The sequence below is a fragment of the Carcharodon carcharias genome, chromosome 4, assembly GCF_017639515.1.
Source record: "Carcharodon carcharias isolate sCarCar2 chromosome 4, sCarCar2.pri, whole genome shotgun sequence".
Lineage (NCBI taxonomy): Eukaryota > Metazoa > Chordata > Chondrichthyes > Lamniformes > Lamnidae > Carcharodon > Carcharodon carcharias.
In genome coordinates, this window is record NC_054470.1 from 168,806,951 (window position 1) to 168,826,504 (window position 19,554).

At 41.2% G+C, this 19,554-nt stretch overlaps 1 protein-coding gene and 1 non-coding gene across 8 annotated transcripts in view; both read left to right on the forward strand.

Moving 5' to 3' along the window:
* Nucleotides 1–19,554, forward strand: part of acsl1a (acyl-CoA synthetase long chain family member 1a) — a 181,514-nt gene that overhangs the window by 122,062 nt on the left and 39,898 nt on the right. For 5 of the 7 annotated variants that reach the window (XM_041186508.1, XM_041186509.1, XM_041186506.1 and 2 more), the window contains 7 exons: nucleotides 3,274–3,452; nucleotides 5,820–5,852; nucleotides 10,142–10,193; nucleotides 10,565–10,638; nucleotides 12,319–12,396; nucleotides 14,588–14,722; nucleotides 17,164–17,298. In XM_041186508.1, the coding sequence (XP_041042442.1) occupies nucleotides 3,274–3,452; nucleotides 5,820–5,852; nucleotides 10,142–10,193; nucleotides 10,565–10,638; nucleotides 12,319–12,396; nucleotides 14,588–14,722; nucleotides 17,164–17,298 (686 nt within the window). Of the gene's footprint in view, nucleotides 1–3,273; nucleotides 3,453–5,819; nucleotides 5,853–10,141; nucleotides 10,194–10,564; nucleotides 10,639–12,189; nucleotides 12,268–12,318; nucleotides 12,397–14,587; nucleotides 14,723–17,163; nucleotides 17,299–19,554 lie in introns of all 7 variants that reach the window. The other 2 variants (XM_041186507.1, XM_041186513.1) reach the window with 2 other exon arrangements.
* Nucleotides 536–788, forward strand: LOC121277541. Its single transcript, XR_005942912.1, has one exon. It is a non-coding gene; the product is annotated as a small nucleolar RNA SNORA53 (small nucleolar RNA).

The window sequence follows — 19,554 nt, forward strand, 5'->3', positions numbered from 1 at the left end:
GGTAAGAGGTAGAAGGCTAAGAGGGAGTTGAGGATAAATTTTTTCACCCAGAGTGTGGTGGGAGTCTGGGACTCACTGCCTGAAAGGGTGGTAGAGTCTGAAACTCTCGTGAGATTTGAGAAGTACTTACATATTCACTTCAATTGTCATAGCCTCCAGGGCTATGGGCCAAGCGTTGGAAAATGGGATTAGTGTAGTCAGATCTTTGTTGACTGGCGCAAACGTGATGAGCTGAATGACCTCCTTCTGTGCTGTAAACGTCTGAGTCTATAACCTTTCACCCTCTTGTTTATCAAGCATCTATCTACCTCTGCCTTAAAAATATTCAAAGACTTTTCTTCCACCACCTTTTAAGGCAGAGATTCCCAAAGACTCACTACCCTTGGAGAAAATTTCTCCTCATCCCTGCCTTAAATGGGCGACCCCTTAATTTTAAACAGTGACCCCTAGTTCTAGAGTCTCCCACAAGAGGAAACATCCTTTCCACATTCACCCAGTCAAGACTCCTCAGGCTCTTTAAAGGATTATAAAGATACACACGCTCCTTAGATCCACCTTTGGGATGTATCTGTTCTGTGTTGCTGGTAGATCTCTTTGCACCCTAGTGTTGGGCTCTCCAGTGGGCTGGCAGGTAACATTCATCAACTTTAGTGTTGAGCAGTCATAGGTGCTTGAGTCATTGGCATGTTAAAGTAATATACTAGCACGGTAGCCCCTCAGTTCTGATGTGAATAAGCTGTTACTCCAGGCTGTTTCTGCCATCAGGACTTTGCTGTTGTGTGGAAACTTTTGTCAGAATCCATCTGGTTTAAATATTGCAATCTTACCCTTCTAAACTCCAGTGGATACAAGCCTAACCTGTCCAACCTTTCCTCATAAGACAACCCACCCATCCCTGGTATTAGTCTAGTAAACCTTCTCAGAACTGCTATCACATTTACATCCTTCCTTAAATAAGGAGACCAATACACAGTACTCCAGGTGTGGTCTCACCAGTGCCCTGTACAATTGAAGCAAAACCACCTGTTATATTCAATTCCCCTCACAATAAACAATAACATTCTATTAGCTTTCCTAATTACTTGCTGCACCTGCATACTAGCCTTTTGTGATTCATAAACTATAACACCCAGATCCCTCTGCATCTCAGAGTTCTGCAATCTCTCACCATTTAGATAATATGCTTTTTTATTCTTTCTTCCAAAATGGACAATTTCACATTTGCCCACATTATACCCCATTTTCCAGATCTTTGCCCATTCATTTAACCTAACTGTGTCCCTTTATGTCCTCTTCACAACTTATTTTCCTACCTATCTTTGTGTCATAGCAAATTTAGCAACCATACTTTTGGTCCCTTCATCCAAGTTGTTTATATAAAATGTAAAACGTTGAGGTCCCAACACTGATCCCTGTGGCACACCACTTATTACATCTTGCCAACCAGAAAAAAAACCCATTTATGCCTACTGTTTCTGGTTAACTAGCCAATTTTCTATCTATGCCAATATTTTACCCCCTACACCATGAGCTTTTATTTTCTGCAATATTCTCTGATGTGACACCTTATCAAATGCATTCTAGCCTCTAAGTACAGTACATCCACCGATTCCCCTTTATCCTTAGCGCATGTGAATTCATCAAAGAACTCCAATGAATTGGTAAAACATGATTTCCCTTTCACAAAACCATGTTGACTCTGTTGGATTGCCTTGAATTTTTCTAAGTTGCTGCTATAATATCTTTAATAATCGCTTCTAACATTTCCCAGTGACAGATGTTAAGCTAACTGTCCTGTAGTTTCGTGCTTTCTGCCTCCCTCCCTTTTTGAATAAAGGAGCTACATTTGCTATTTTCCAATCTAATGAAACCTTCCTTGAACCTAGGGAATTTTGGAAAATTAAAACCAATGCATCAACTATCTCACTAGCCACTTCTTTCAAGGTCCTAGGATGAAGTCCATCAGGACCCATGGATTTGTCAGCCTGCAGGTCCAACAATCTGCTCGAGACTACTTCCCTGATGATTGTAATTTTCCTGAGTTCCTCCCTCCCTTCCATTTCCTGATTTACAGCTATTTCCAGGATGTTATTTGCATCGGTCTTCTCAATAGAGGATACAAAATATTTGTTCAATTCATCTGCCATCTCCTTATTTTCCATTATTAATTCCCCAGACTCACTTTCTATAAGACCATGTGCCACTGTCAGGTGCAGTGTTCACCACTTAGGAGCATAGGAACAGGAGTAGACTTTTGAGCCCCCAGAAACCTATTCCACCAGTCATTGAGATCATGGCTGATCTGGAGCTTAATTTCATCTACCCATATTTGTTCAATAACCCTTAATACCTTTGGTTAATATAAATCTATCAAACACAGATTTAAAATTAAGAATTGATCTAACATCAATTGCTGTTTGCAGATGAGAGTTACAAACCTCTACCAGCTTTGTTTGGAAAAGTACTTACTAACTTTATTCCCGAAAAGTCTGGCCCTAATTTTTAGATTAGGCCCCCAATCCTAGACTCCCAAAGAGCAGAACTGGTCTCTCTCCATCTACCCCACTGGTTCCTCTTTAATATCTTGAAAACATTAGCTTATTTCAGCGTTGGACTTAGGCCTGACTCACAGTAACAGTGATTTTTTTGGCCATCCAAGTTATTCATAACAGTTTCTAAAAATGCCATTGAGACAAAATGATGCTTTCAGTCAGCCATCAAATGAAGTTGGTTGGAATATTCTGAACACCATTATAGGAACTATCCTATTACAAATTATTAAAATTAAATTTCATATGGAACGTCTGTCAGTACACAGGGCCAACAGATATATTTCTGTGCCTGAAGCTGTATTAGAAGGATCAGGTACCAAAAGGGTTAACATGGAACTGAGTACAATACCACCCACACAGTGATGCAAGAAGGCACATGACCTAGAGCTAAGGTCAGTCTAGAAATGAATAGCAACATTTAAGGACCTAGTATGGGATCCTCACCATATCTTTCCCCTCTACTGTAAATATGTAAATAGATCAATGCTGTCCATAAAGACTTTGTTATAACTTCAGTAAGACTGCTCATGGTGTCCAAACAGTACATATCACAGATAAGCGACAGGAGAGCAGATCAGAAGAATTCCTTAATTTCACAAAGAATCGTTCGATATGAATGATGCAGGAGCATAATCTAATTTTTAAAAAAGTACAGTTTTTTCAATTTTTGACTAACCTCGTGGTTAAATAAAATATTAACCAGATGCCTCCTTGTTCTTAGCGGATATTGCAGTCGTATTCTGTGACACAGCGGTCAAAGCAGCAGCTGTATTGCAGGGTGTGGAAAATGGGCAAACTCCAGACATTAAGACCATTATTATCATGGACCCTTTTGGAGCTGACCTAAAGAATCGAGGAATGAATGCTGGAGTTGAACTTATTTCTTTGAAGGCAATAGAGGTGAGGTGCTAAGAACAATCCAGTGCTCACATTTGCTGACTGACTTCGTATGAGGCATGCATCATTCTAGTTTACAGCAGTGTAGAGATTAAGCATAAAACCATCTCTATTTAGGGGGCAGAATTTTCTGCCTGTCGGGCGGGCGGGCGGGCCCGACCCAATCTCCAGCAGACGGGGAGCCGATTCCCGCCGGAGAAGCGGGCCCCGCCGCCATTTTACGTGGGCGGGCCAATTAAGGCCCACCCAGCGTGACATCCGGTGGGAAGCGCTATGTGCTTCCTGTGCGGGCAAGGGGGGGGATTTCCCCAAATGCAAGAGTGCGCTCTATCGCGCATGCGCACGAATGAGCGCACATCTCCCTGAGGCTAAATGCTGCCTCAGGGAGATCACTGACGGTTCTAAAAACATTAAAAATAGAAAAAAAAATCCTTAACATGTTCCCCTCATGTGACATTGTCACATGAGATGGGACATGTTCATAATTTACAGTAAAACTTTATTAAACTTTTTAAATCCCTACATGGAACCTCATCCCGCCGGTGGATGAGGTTTCATGTATTTTCTACTCCCCGCCGGGGCTCCTGGCCTGTCCGCCAACCTTAAGGTTGGATGGGCAGGTCTTTTAATTGTTTTGATGATCCTGTCAATGGCCTCAATTGGCCATTGACAGGTCGGTGGGCCCGCAGCTGATTTCGCTGTGCCCCCGCCTTCCTGAAAATTTAAATGGGGCGGGATGACGTCGGGGGCTCCGCCCAATGTCATCCCGCGTCATTTTACGTGTCGGCGAGCGGGCCCCACCCCTGCTCGCCGACGGCGAAATTTAGCCCAGGATTTCTGTGTTACAGCCATCCTGCCCTTTGCTTTCACATAACTGCTTGCAATTATGAGATCTCAGTATTTCAAATGATGGATTACCGACAATTCATATTTATATAGCACCTTTAACATGGTAAAACAGCCAAGGCGGTTTACAGGAGCATTATAGAATCACAGAATGGTTAAGCATAGAAGGAGGCCATTTGATCCATTGAGCCTGTGCCGGCTCTCTGCAAGAGCAATTTAGCTGGTCCTGCTCAGTGGCTCTTTCCCCATAGCCCTGCATATTTTGCCTCCACATGTAGGTCGCCTTTTTTTTTCCCCCTTATCCTCTTGCTACTCTTATTATTTACAAGCCACATATAGAGACATTAAGGCGGACGACTAAAAGCTTGGTCAAGGAGATTTTCAGGAGCGTCTTAAAGGAAGAAAGGTTTAGGGGGGAATTCCAGAACTTGGGGCCTAGACAGCTGAAAGCACAGACGAGAATGGTGGGGCAGTTAAAATCGAGGATGCTTCTAAGTCTAGAATTGGCGGAGAGCAGATATCTCAGAGGGATGTAGGGCTGGAGAAGTTTATAGAAAACGGGAAGGGTGGCTCCATGAATGGATTTGAAAACAAGGGTGAGAATTTAAAAAATCTAGGTATTGCTTAACTGGGAGTGAGCGCAGCTCAGTGAGAACAGGGGTGATGGATGAACAGGACTTGGTGCAAGTTAAAACACAGGCTGCAGAGTTTTGGAGGACCTCAAGTTTACAGGGGGTGGAACGTGGGAGATCAAGTAGTGCATTGGAATAATCAAACCTAGAGGCAACAGAAGCGTGATTGCGGGTTTCAGCAGCAGATAAGCATATGCAGGTTGGAGTTGAGTGATGAAAGAGAGATGGAATCAGATGGTCTTAGCCATGGTGTGGACATGTAGTCAGAGATTTATCCCGGGGTCAAATATGATACCAACATTGCGAACAGTCTGGTTCAGCCTCAGCCAATGACCAGGGAGAGGGATGGAGTTGGTGGCTAGGAGCAGTGTTTGCTGTGGGATTGATGGCCATGGCTTCAGTCTTCCCACTATTTAGTTGGAGGAAATTTCTGCTCATCCAGTACTGGATGTACATATGGAAACTGATGCTGTGTTTTTTTGGATGATGCTGCTGAAGGGGCAGCATGTAGAATGTTCCTCATAATTCCTGCTAATGTTACTTCTCTGATTACTCAGTAAGGGTAGGTGGTTATCACTGTTAACATAAAAGAAAAACCTTTAACATTTGCAAGGAGGGAAAATATTGTGGAATGAGTGATTTTTAAAAAAAATTCTGAGTTCTGATAAATGTACAAAAAGCAAATTATCTATTGGATAGAATTGAAATAACGAAACTAATAGCTTGGGTTAGGTTAATGTATTGGATCAGCACCTAGAGGCACAAGTGTGCTGTTTATAAAACAAAAATATGTAATATAAATCTGATCTATTGAATTTGCTTGATTTGTATAACAGAACTAAAATGGATACGTAAGTTGCAAATTTATTTTTAATTTCTATATTTCTCCTAGAATGCAGGAAGGGATCAGAAACAGGATCCAAGAGTAAGTAAACGTTGGTATTCAGGATTAATCTAAGAGCTGCTAATGACCTAAAAGCATTCTGTGGTTTTTAAAAAGACATTCATCCAGATTCCTGAATATTCAAGCATTTTCAGGAGCGTGATTTTAAATTTGTTTCTTTTTATTTATTTATGGGATGTGGACGTTGCTGTCAAGGCAATTTATTTATTTTATTGCCCATCTCTAATTGCCCTTGACAAGAGGATGGTGTTACAATTATGAGGTTTATAAGACTAGTATGTTTTGTGACTGTGTCATTAAATTTAGGGTAAAATGTATGTAACCTGTCCTGAAAGCAAGCCTGGGTGGCTTGATTGTTAAGAGGTTAAAGGGGCCCAGATTGTTTTCTGGGGGAGAAGGTGCAAGGTGTTCAGACTTGCAAGCAATGGCAGCAGCCTGTGTGCTAACAGTGGATAGAGTAGGGCCTGGATTTTTGTAACGATGCAGAACCTCTCTGTAATTACAAAAATGGCGGAACAGGCCAAAATCCAGAAGTCCAGCCCCTGAACGTGGCACCAAATATTTTTGCTGGGGTGGGAATGGGCCTGGATCAGGCTTTGTGTATGCGTGGTTCATGGAGGCAGATGCCCATATAAAACAACAGATGACTCCAGTCATGTCTGATTTTCTCGGAGCAGATCTAAACTTTGCAGAGTCCTTTGGAGAAGCGGGGTACTCTTTTGGAGAGGTAGTGTGCCCCTTTGAATATGGTGCCAGGACATCCTTGGGGGGGAGGTCAGGTGCCCTTTGGGGGGAGGTCTGATGCACCTTGGGATTGTTAAAATTCAGCATGAATATGCATAAAAAGTGCATAAACCCATGAACTGTAAAGCTCATTGGAACTGTCAAGCTCATTAGGACTGTTGAAATGAACTGTCAGAAACAACTGTCAAAACTATCAAAATGGACTGTCAAAGGCTACAGTCAAACCATCAAGTCATTTAAAACTCCTGCCCTTTAGATTTTTGGAAAAAAAATTGTCTGCAGTGTTTCATTCTGTCACTGTCTGTTGACATAAGCCTGAGGGCTACTATTACTGGATTTGTGCTGCCTGACTAATTTTGCAACCTTTCATTATCACACTAGGGTGCCTTCCATTTTGCAGTTTGATTGACAGCTCCAAGTGGTTATAGACTCTTTGAAGTGGGACTGTGAGATCCTGTTTTTTTTTATAAGGGATGAAATGTTTTTATAAGGATGTAGTTGAAGAAAGGTAAATGAGGTGTATGGGTTTTTACGATTTAAAAAAAAAATCTGCAATAGACACTTAGAACTTTATTTTATTGATCTCAGCATGGGTCCTGAGGTCTGCCCATGGTGAGTTCTGGGTGAGTTGACATGGTAGGGCAAAGGGTGATAGGTGGTGGGACATGGGCTGGCATGTGTTAGCAGTAAGTTGGCATAGGGGTTATAAAGGACAAAGGTGTGGGTAGATGAGCATAGGTTGGCATGGAGCACATGAGAGACCATGGGGGTAGGTAGAAGGGCATGGGGCTATAAAGGGTCATAGGGGGGTCGATAGAAGGGCATAGGTTGGCATGAGCATGAGGGGCCATGGAATGTGGATAGAGGGGCATAGGTTGTCATGAAGGGTCTGGGGCCATGGGGGATCGGTAGAGGGGCATAGGTTGGTATGTGTATGAGGGGCCATGGGGAATGGGTAGAGGGGTGGAAGGACTATAAAGAGCCATTGGAGGTAGGTATGGGTGTATATGTTGGCATGAAAGTTATGAGAGGCCATAGGGTGGGTAGAGGGGAATAAGTTGAAAGGGGCTATAAAGGGCCATGGGGGTGGATAGAGGAGCGTAGGTTGGCATGGGAGTAGGAGGAACCATGAGGTGTGGGTAGAGGGGCATAGGTTAGCATAAGGGCTATAAAGGGCCATGAAGGGTGGGCAGAGGGGCATAAGCTGGCATGGATGGGGCATGGGGAGTGTGAGGGATGAGGTCTGGAGGGCTGTGTTTTGTTTTATTGCTTTTTGAAAAAATCTTGGAAGCAGTGCTGCAGCACAGAGGCAGGCCTTCAGCCCAGCCCAATTCTGCACCCAGCAGCCTGAGCAATTGTTCCAGAGGCAGCAGGCTCCCAGAGAACCCTTAAATGGGATATCCCTTATTTTTAAACTGTGTCCCCTAATTCTGGTCTATCCCACGAGAGGAAACGTTCTTTCAGCATCCGCCCTGCCAAGTCCCCTCAGGATCTTATGTCAGAATTTTTCGCTGGGCGTGAGGGTGCACGCCCGACACGCTCAAGCCTAAAATAATGCGCGATGATGTCGGGTGAGTGTCCCGATGGCATTGTGCACTAGCGGGACATTTCGGTCAGTGGATGCACACACTAAACTCGGAAGTGCACCCACCGACAATTAAGAGGGCTATCGAGCCCATTAATGGTGCAATTAACTGGGATTTTTCGCTGCCTGTCCAACATTATGATTGGTAGCTGGGTGAATCGGCCAGGCGGCCTTGGCATTTTTCAGGAAACCTCATCCAAGTGCTGACGGATGAGGTTTCCGTCATTAAATAAAGAAAAATGTTTGCGCAGAACTTTCATGTCGTATGTTTTCAGGTGCCTTTCTCTGATAGGTGGGCATTTTTTCCGGATTTTAAAATCTATTTTTATTGGATTTGAATTCCTCAGCTCCCTGCTTTTTGTGAGTGCTCCCCCACCGACTCGCTCACCTCCCGTCCCCGCCTCTGCAGCACTAAGCTTTTCAGCGCACCTTTCATGCTGGCTGGCTGTTAGTTGGCCAGCCAGTGTGAAATTGTGGTCGGGGGCCGATTGCAGGTGGTGGGCCGTTTCCCAGCTACTCCTGGGCCCGCCAACTGTGCCTACCTGCCAACCTCAAAATTCTGGCCTATATATTTCACTAAGGTCACCTCTCAATCTTCTAAACTCCAATGGATACAGGTCCAACCTGTCCAACCTTTCCTCATAAGATAACTACCATCCCCATCCCAGGTATCTGTCGAGTGAACCTTCCCTGAACTGCTTCAAATGCATTTACATCCTTTCTTGCCTAAGGAGACCAGAACCGTACACAGTACTCCAGATGTAGTCTCATCAATGCATTATACAACTGCAGCAAAACATTCCTACTTTTATATTCCATTCATTTTGCAATAAATGACAACAATAAATGGAATATTTGCCTTCCTAATCACTTGCCAGAGCTGAATACTAACTTTTGTGATTCATGCACCAGGACACCCAGATCCCTCTGTACTTCAGAGTTCTGTAATCTTGCTCTATTTAAATAATATGCTTCTTTTCTATTCTTTCTGCCGAAGTTGTCAAGTTCAAATTTTCCCACATTATACACCATCTGCCAAATTTTTGCCCACTCACTTAACCTGTCTATATCCCTTTGCAGATTCCTTACATCCTCTTTACAACTTATTTTTCTACCTACCTATATCATCAGCAAATTTAGCAACCATACATTCGGGTCCCTTCATCCAAGGCATTGATATAAATGGTAAATAGTTGAGGTCCCAACACTGATCTCTGTGGCATTCAACTAGTCACATCTTGCCAACCAGAAAATGACCCATTTTTTGCCTACTCTCTGTTTCCTATTAGCTATCTGATCTCTAATTCTTCATAACTTAGAATCCTGATACCTGTAATCAGCTCGGGTAATATTTTTCCTCTGATGAGAACTACAGTATTCAGTAATCCAAAGGGGATCTGTCAAGCCATTTAACTGAAGTAATACTGCTCATTTTTGGATTTGTACTATCACTGCTGTTCGTTAGGCAGCCAAGTTGCACATAGCAAGATCCCACAAACAGCAATGGAATAAATTACCAGCTCATCTTTTTGACCCATCTGAAAAGGCAAACAGATGGGGCCTCAGTTTAACATTCCATCCAAATGATGGCACCTCCAATTTTGCAACATTTTTTCATTGAACCACTGAAGTGTCAGCTTATATTATGTCCCTGGAGATATTTTCTAAACCAATAACAAGAATATGACTGTTATGGCAACCTGACACCTAGTGGCTCGAGTTTCTTAATTTTCAAGTTCTTCTAAATTTAGGTGTTTTGCCCTTTTTTGTTGTATGGGTGTACCTGCGCCAGATAGACTGCAGAGGTTCAAGAAGGCCGCTCAGCCCTACCTTCTCAAGGGCAGTTAGGGGTGAGCAACAGTTTCTGGCCGTGCCTATGACTCCACATCCCATGAAAGAATAAAAAAAGTTATCTGTGAAAATTGAAGGTTTTCTTCAGGACACTTTTATTCTAAAACCTGTTATTTTTCTGTCTTTACAGCCACCACAACCAAATGACTTGGCTGTTATTTGTTTCACTAGTGGAACCACAGGCAAGTACCGCTTAATGGCCGGGATTTAAAAGTCATTTTCACCTCTTTTCCAATGCATATTTCTGGTTTCTGACGTCAAAATGCCTTCTCCACTGGCAACAAAAAAAAAATCACAAAACATATTCTGTGTTAAGCAGTATGAATCAGTTACATGAATCCAGTTATTTTTCATACTTCGTCCAAATTAGTTTCAGGCTGAAAAATGAAAAAAATCTTACATTTTATAGTTCATTTGTGTGATATCAACTTATTGAGTTTTCTCTTCAGATCATTTTAAAATTGTACATGTTTTCACATTTCGCCAGATTTGACTCTGATAGTGGACTGATGCTGATTTACAATGGGTTAATTGATAACCGTTACTGTTTCAGGAAATCCCAAAGGGGCAATGCTGACGCATAAAAACATCGTGGCTAATTTCTCTGCTTTTGTGAAAGTCACAGAGGTAAACACCAGGTGCTATCATCATGTCCAGTATTTCCAAATGGCATCCGTCCTTTTGTCTTTATGACGTGCAGTAGTCAAACAAGTTGATTCTCTAGGTGTGATAGTTTCTAAGTGAGCATGAGCAATAACCAATACCAAAATCTTTTCTATGAAAATGATTTTATATTACATTTATAAAGTGTCTTATAAGGCATCTTAAAACACAACGTGTTTCATGTGCACTGCATTAAGAGCAGCCACTTTCGCTGTATAGGTGGCGCAGCAACCATTTTATCAATAGCAATGCCCCATTTATAACAATGACATGAATTATCAGACTATCTATATATTCTTTTGGTATTTGAGGGCAGAATGATTTAGTGTGCACAAGGAAGAACGACTTGCTCAATGTGTGATGTCAGACCAAAGCGTTGTGAGCAACCCTTCTAGGGTATCTTTCGTTGCTTCTCTGTGAATTTAGATCAGGCCTTAAAGCTGTCTTTATACTACATTAAAATTTGAACGTCTTTGCCATGGATTTGTAAAAGTACCCTTTTCTTGGAGAAAGCTAGGTATTTCATCTTGAAATTACCAAGGGCCACACTGACTTTCACTTGACCTCAGCACATTTTATGAGAAGTTTCAATTACCTGGATCACCACGGGACAGGCTACATTAGCAGTTTTGTGACATAATGATGCAAATCCCAGACCACAGGAGATTGTCTGGTATTTAAGCATCTGTTCAGCTTTTTGCTCAGCCTCAACATGATGGCCAGCACCTTTTGCAAGGCAGTGTGTCAATTGTCTCCACACTACAATCTTACTGTGACCCTACTTGGTCTCCTGTGGCATTAAATATTTAATGAGTTGCTTGTTTTATGGAGTGCTCTCTTTCAAAGCAAGTAGCATTGATTGTAAAACTTCAGTGCTAGTATTGTAGGAACTGCAATGAAATTGCTGCCAACTGCACTTCACAATTCTGATGAGAGGTATTCAAACTTGGAGAGCTTTTGATTTAAAAAAATGTTTTTTTTCACTGGTCAGTGAATTGGTGACTAATGGGGCATAATTATAAGATCACCACCAAGGGAATGATTGGCAAGTTAGAGTATATTCTTTTAACACTGTTGTTAGTACATGGCATGCCAAGCCACAAGCAGAATCTATAATAACTTGAAAATGCAAAGTGGTTAAATATTTGAAATGTATAGGAAATGGGATGAAGCAGACAACTGTTTCAGAGCTACTACAGCTTTATTGGACTAAGCCCCCTCTTTCTGTGCTGCAGAATTCTATGATTCTCAGTATCTCAAATGTTTATTTGACACAAACAATATGCATTAGTTTACACATGTATAAAAGGTTAGTTTTTTAGCTCTAATATTCTGATATGATTGGTTGATTGAACTTGAGTTTTTAATGATTTAACACTACGATTAACAAATGTGTTGAACTTCAGATGTTAAGATTTCAAGATTTTCTTTTTCTATACTTTGATTTTTACTTTCCCTTCTATCTTATCTTCTTCCCTTTCACTTCATTATCTGCTTTCCTCCATAATCATGCAGAATATGAACGACCCAACTCTAGATGATATTCTAATCTCTTTCTTGCCTCTGGGTCATATGTTTGAAAGATTGGTGGAGGTAGGTCTCTCTGATAAACCCAAGCCTGAGTTGTGTGTTGTGTTTTTACAGGGACAATGGGTGGCATCACCCTTTGACATACACATTTCCTTTTTACCACTTGCACACATGTTTGAACGCTTGGTGCAGGTAAGATGCAGAACTTCAAGACCTTAAGCTGTATTTCAAAATTTAGAATGGTTAAGAAGGGCATTTTACAATTTTATCTAACAGTTATTAATATTAGGACATTTGTATAGCAGGCAAGATTGTTGGCTTCATTCTGTAATCACAGAAAATGACCAAACTTCAACTTTGCAGCATTTTGAATGAATAGTCACACACCAGTAGATGACACATTTCAGGTCTATACAGTAATTTTATTGATGCCGCATATAATTTAATACCACTGATATGTAGCTCCAATGAAATTCCTGTATGGTCAAAGATCAATCAGGGCAATATATGAAGAGAGAAAAAGTTCGCAATTAGATGTTTTTTTGTGCGAATAGCACATAATATAAAATTGAAGGTTGATATCCTTGCAAAAAATTAGCCAATTCACTTAAAAAGAAAACATTTTGTTTGGCAAGCTGTACAAATTTCCTATGTTGTAAATTTCAAAATTTCTTATCTATTAGATGTTGAAAGGATTGTGCATGGTTGATTTTAAAATGCAAATTGATAGGAAATTGTTAGGGGCTAGAATGATTTGGCAGTAATTTTGATTGCTTTGAAAAATTACTGATTGGCATTTGCATTCTCACAAAGGTTCAATACTTACTCAATAAAGTGTTTGCAATAATTTGAAATGTACATTAGTAAAGTTTTCAATAAGTATTTGTCCATTATCTATCTGGAAAGATGGAAGAATATGCCACTCTTCATTTCAAATTGGCCAAGGTTGTTAATGATTGAAGTTTACCAAATTGTTGTAAACTTAGAACTTAAGGAGGTCTTTAAAATTATGAAAGGTTTTTAAGAGAGTGCCCGAGAGAATATGGGTAAGTGGCCATCAGTATAAGATAGTCCCCAGGAACTCCAAAAGGGAATTCAGAAGAAATTTCTTTACCTAGAACTGGGGTCACTGTTTAAAAAATAAGGGGTTGCCCATTTAAGACAGAGATGAGGAGAATTTTTTTTCTCTCACATGGTCGTGAGTCTTTGGAACACCCTTCCTCAAAAGGCGGTGGAAGCAGAGTCAGAGTCTTTGAAAATTTTTAAGGCAGTGTTAGGTAGATTCTTGATAAACAAAGAGGGGTGAAAGGTTATCAGGAGTAGGTGCGAAGTTACAATTAGATCAGCTATGATCTTATTGAATGGCAGAGCAAGCTCGAGGGGTTGAGAGGCCTACCCCTGTTCCTAATTCGTGTTTTTGTATGTGCCCAAAGAGTGGTGAGAATGTGGAACACACTACCACAGGGAGTGTTTGAAGTGAATAGTATGGATGCATTTAGGGGAAACTAGACAAGCGTATGAGGGAGAAGGCTTACAATGGTAGGCTTAGATGAGAAAAGGTGGGAGGAGACTTGATTGGAGCATTAACACCGGCATGGACTGGTTAGGTTGAATTGCCTGTTTCCGTGCTGTATATCTTATTTAATACTGAATGCTATCTGGAGAAAGGAATTCCTTCATCTTAAAAAGTGAATAGCTCAGAGCACTGCAGACATTGGAATTCTTGGTATCAGTAATGGCTCCCTTCTTGAAATCCTACAGTTTTTCTACAGAATTTAATGCCTTCCCTGACGTGAATTTGGAGGTAGGCTGGATTGGGGGTGGGTGGGGGGGGGTGGGGGGGGGTGGGGGGTGCGGCAGGTTGTTGGAGAAAGGGGAGTGCATTTAATCAGTGCACATGCCAGTGGGGGCGGGGGTGGGGCAGTCACCATGTGGTAGGCCTGAAAGGCAAACCTTGCTTGTGGGCTCCTGGGGTGGGGCAGGGGGGTTGGGGGGAGGAAGGTTCTTGATTCAAAGGCACTCAGTACCCAACTGAGGGGCACAGCATTGAGGTGCATTATGTGTATCTTTATAAATAAATGCTTATAGAAGTGTTTAAAGATTGACTCTGGTTCTATTCTTCACCAACTGGCTTTCTGGAATAGAATAGTAGAGACTATCGGAATTTATAGGAAACAAAAACAGTTTGAGAAATGTGCAACAACTTCAATCAGCATCTCTAAAGAGAAAAGACCAATTAATGTTTCAGGCATAACCCATTGTCAGAACCTAGAGAGCTAATATGCCTCTTCTCTAACCAGCGCAGACTAACGGAAGCAGTTTTTCCCCCTTTGTTTATATGAAAATGATGATTTTTACATTGATATTCAGATTTTCTTTGCAGATTGTGGTTCTTTGTCACGGAGCCCGGATTGGATTCTTTCAGGGAGACATAAGACTTCTAATGGATGACATCAAAGTTTTGCAGCCAACTATTTTTCCTGTAGTTCCCCGTCTACTTAATAGGATGTATGATAAGGTGTGCCTGAATTATTTCTGTAATTGTTATGTATTAGAGCTTGCATGACCAAATGTTGTACATTTCTTGAAAAAAATGAATCAGAATATTGATTTTTTTTCCCAATTGCCACTTGTAGATAAGGCTAGTGATTTATAACTGGATATTTTTCAATAAATTAAATCATGGGACACTCGTAAATAAAATTGGGAATGAGATGCTCCCTAAAATCCAGGCCCAAGCGGGGCTGAATGGCGCTTTTGCGCCACAACTGATTCTACCATATTACAACCTCTTGTATACTGCAAAGCAGTTCAGTTAATTTGCTGCAGCCAGCTTAGCTCTGTCTGATGCATTGACAATAAGTCTAAAGAGTTCTCAATTGAATTTTACATAGAATCACATAGAAATTGCAACACGGAAACAAGCTATTTGGTCCAAACAGTCTGCCCTGGTGTTTATTCATATACGAGCAGAAATCCTAATCCCATGTACCCATTTCATGAATCTTTATCCCCATCGCCTCCCCTTTGCTTAAATTACCTATCTAATCTATTCTTAAATGTTGACGTTGTCTCCTCTGTAATCACTAACTCTGACTATGCATTCTACAATCTATTAACCCTCTACGTAACAATAAAAGTGTTTTTCCTGCTCTGCGTCCTAAATCTCCTAAGTATTTAATCTTCTATCTATGTTCCCTTGTTCTAGCTCTGTGTTTCTATCTACCCAGTACCATTTCATTGTAATTTTAAACATCTCTATTAAATCATCCAATAATCCCTGTTATGTTCTTTCATTTCCTTCCTCAGTTGTGTTTTTCTCTGCCTGCCTGTCTCTCTCTTTTTACCCTCCTGACCCCCTTCTGATATTTGTATTATGTCTTGTTTAAGTGCTCTGTTGTTCCTGGGTCCTGGTGTGGCTTCCTCTAGAAGAGGAATATAATATTGAGTGGGGCTTCTATAAGAGGTTAGTAGGAAAGACCCTGTGACCATCATTGCAACTGATAGTAGCTGTATATTGCTTTGATAGCTAACAGTTATTTTGCACCTTTCCCAAATTGTTTAAACTTGCTGAACAGCCAGATGAATGGTTAGAATATCACCAAGGGACTGGGGTTTACCATTGTGAAGAGAGACTTGAGAAATGAGAACTTCTCTTACTGGAGTTGGAGAATAAGGGATTATCTATTGGTCAAGATTATGATGAGGAATTAAAGCAACAGAATATTTCTACTGGTCAGCAAGAGAGTAATGAAAAGGCACAAATTTAAGATAGTCACAAAACAAATTTAATGGGAGGTAGGTTAGAACATTGGCCAGAATTTTACATGGATCGGGTGGGCACAAGCCTGACCCGAATGCATATGAAATTGCGTGAAATGACATTGGGCGTACAGCCCAATGTCATCGCACACACAAGCAATATTGAGGTCGACAGACATGCGCAGGAGTCAGAGCCAGGCCCACCAACAATTAAAGGGCCAACTAAGACCATTAAAAACCTATTGTCCACGATTTACGTTGCCCGTGTGATTTTGCATCAATTGGACAGGCAAAACGGGCAAGCGGGCCCGACGAAACTTCATCCAAGGGCGGATGAAATGCCCAGGTCAAAAAAAAGATATCTGGGGACTGATGTTTTTTGAGTTCTGCTGTCAGGTGCTTGAATGTGTTGCATTGACACAGTTTGGTGCATCTTATTCTTGCCATTTAATCTGTCCAGGTCTGCAGTTCCCTGAGGCAGCTCCGCAGCAGCTGTCTGCCTTCAGGTAGCTCGCTAGAAGCGCCCACCCGCACCCTCACTTTTGTCGGCGCCCGGCCTCTTCTCGCCTTCCCCCCGGCAATGCTGAGGCTTTCTCATCACATGTTTCCTGCTGGCTGGCCGTTAATTGGCCAGCTAGGGTGAAATTGCGTTCAGGGGCCAATTCCAGGCGGAAGCACATTTCGCGTCTGCTTCTGGGCCTGCCGACTTGGCGCACACGCCAAGTGTGAAATTCAGGCCATTGAATTCTCTGCCACGAGCAGCTAACTGATTCCAGAAATTCATTTATGAGGCAATTAGATAGTTGCTTGAGAAAGAGGAATATGAATGGGTATGGGACTGAACAGGAGCATGGGATTAGACCATAAGATTTGTGGAGATTAGCGATGCCCAAACTTGATGGGCTGAATGATCTGTTTCTGTGCTGTAACATTTTATGATTCTATGAAAAAAGTTGAAGCGACTGATTGTGTTACCAAGTTTACATTTCTCAAACACAAATGTAAAGCAAAAGTCTTTAGTCACGGATCCACATGACAAACCCTTCGTTCTCTGATTTGCTTTAGATTGCATGCAATTCCTACATTGGGAATGAGATGAAAATTAGATTCAATAAATCTTCCCAGTCAATTGTCATTTCATATTTTATCATAGCTTCAGTGTTTCTTGGATAATTTAACATGAGTTTGATTTTGTAGGTCCATAGCCAGACTACTAGTTTTATAAAACGGCGGATATTGGAATTAGCTACTTGGAGAAAAACAGCAGAAATTCGAAAAGGGATAATGCGACGCAACAGCATTTGGGACAAGTTGGTCTTTCATAAAATACAGGTGTGTGTCATGCATGCAAGTAATTGCTAGAGGAATGAGAAAGGCTTTATCAGTTATGGCTGTTTATCATGGATCCTGATGTGATAGTACTATTCCATTGCCTCTTTTTCAATATGTAAAGAAACCGTATGCAAGAAAGAGAGATTTTATCACAGACATGGCCTTTTTAAAATTACATATAAGTGATGCTTTAATGAATTTACCCAAATACCTGATACATTACTTATTTTAAAATCAAGATCACAAAAATAAAATAAGTATCTTCGTAGGTAGCATAACAATTAACTTCCTTCATTTAACTTCCACAAAAGAGGGACTGAGGGAAGGGAAAAGAAGGATTTGAAAATCCCTGCTTTGCTGTACAATGTCTCTCTTCAGACAGGTTACCTTGTTTTGAATATTCTAAGTGTTTCAATTGTACTTAAACTGAAAAATTTGCACAAGGAGATTGTAGTTGCCTCATGTTCGTTCAGAAAACTTGAACCTGATGGCTAGTGATTAGTATCAGTATTACTCCAAAACTCACTTTGAGTGCTATGCATCATCACACAATCTGATCGATTCCTTTGATGAACAGGTTGCCCTGTGAGGGGAAGTCAAGCCGAATGGATCTGTATTCTATGGAGTTTAGAAGAATGAGGGGCGATCAGATTGAAACGTATAAAACTTTGACAAGGTTAAATGCTGAGAGGCTGATTCCTCCGGCCAGAGAGTCTAGAATTAGGGACCGTAGACTGAGGATGCGAGTTCGACAATTTAGGTCCAGGATGAGGAAAATTTTCTTCACCCAAGAGGGTTATGAATCCTTGCAATTCTTCAAAGGGTGGGCGAGTGGGGCATCTGGCCTACTTCTGCTCCTTCTTCATATGTTCTTGTTTTTTAATTTAGCAATGTGTTGCATGCTCCAAACTCTGCATACAAATCATTGTGCTCCTGCTATTGTTGGCAGGAAATACTGCATCCTTAGTATAGCCTTTTTCTCTCTGCCTTATTGGGTCAGTTTGGTCTTCTTTACTGTTTGGCTGTCAGAAATTAAACATCGATCTGGAATGATTATTTGGCATACAGTGTGAAGCCAGGGATACTTTTTTATATTAAAGGTGAAAAGTATTTTAAAATTAATTCACCTTATTTTGCTTCAGTTGGGCCACAGTGCTTGATTTATCCTGGAGTAGAAGTCTTGAGTGGTAGAGAATCAGCCCCTCTCACCTGGATACTGTGAGCTAAAAAGCTCAGGAACTATTGATCTAAACTCTAATTTTTGAATCCCTGCCCTAGACATCTCCATGTGAAAGTTTCACTAATCTTTGGTATTAGGTGGTGCCACTTCAGGGCATATGTAAAAAAAGTGGTTAGCGCTGGCCCTCAGTGGACCACATCATGTACATCCGTATGGCCCTTTTGTCTTAGCACCAAATATACCCTCCTACCTGATTGGTCTCCAATGCTGATTTCTCCATCTATTTCAGTCGTATGCTGCTGTGTTAATGATCTCTGCTTAATCCAGTTCAAGCTTGCAGTGTTATGTTCAGGAATATTACAGGAAAGTATTTCTACCCATCCCAAATTCTCTTCAGTAATGTAAAATATCTAGGAGCTAGATAAGTTTCAGACCAGGGGAAAAGCTAAGAGAGCCCTATTGACGAACTTTCTGACAGCAGAAGGAAAAATGTATAATATGAAGCACATAAGCAGATGGCTGTTAGATACTTTGCACATGAGGTGGGAAGCATTCAGTGATTATTGTAGATTCTTGTGGAATTCCATGTAGCTTAGGCCAAATACAGATTTTTCAAGGATGTAGATGGGGATAGTTAGGGCTGTATGATGCACATGATGTGGCCTACTGAGGGTTAGACTAACAATTTTCTTACATAAGCCCTGAAGTGGCACAACCTAATACCAAAGATTAATGAAACTTTCACATAGAGATGGCTAGGGCAGGAATTCAAAATCACAGTTTGAACCAACAGTTCCCGGGCTTTTTAGCTCATAGTGTCCAGATGAGAAGGGCTGATTCTCTATCACTCAGACTTTTGCTCCAGGGTAAATCGGGCACCACAGCCCAACTGCAACAAAACTAGATGAATTTCAAGGTTAAGCTAATTATCACTGGCTTTGCCCCTGGAGAGGAATGCTCCTGGCAATGCCAGAATGCTCAAAATCAGATAGGAAATTTGGCTTCTGTTGATGGATTACAATAATACAAATAGCTGCCAGCTTCAGGCCCTTCTACTTGCTGTCCAAGCAGCAGCT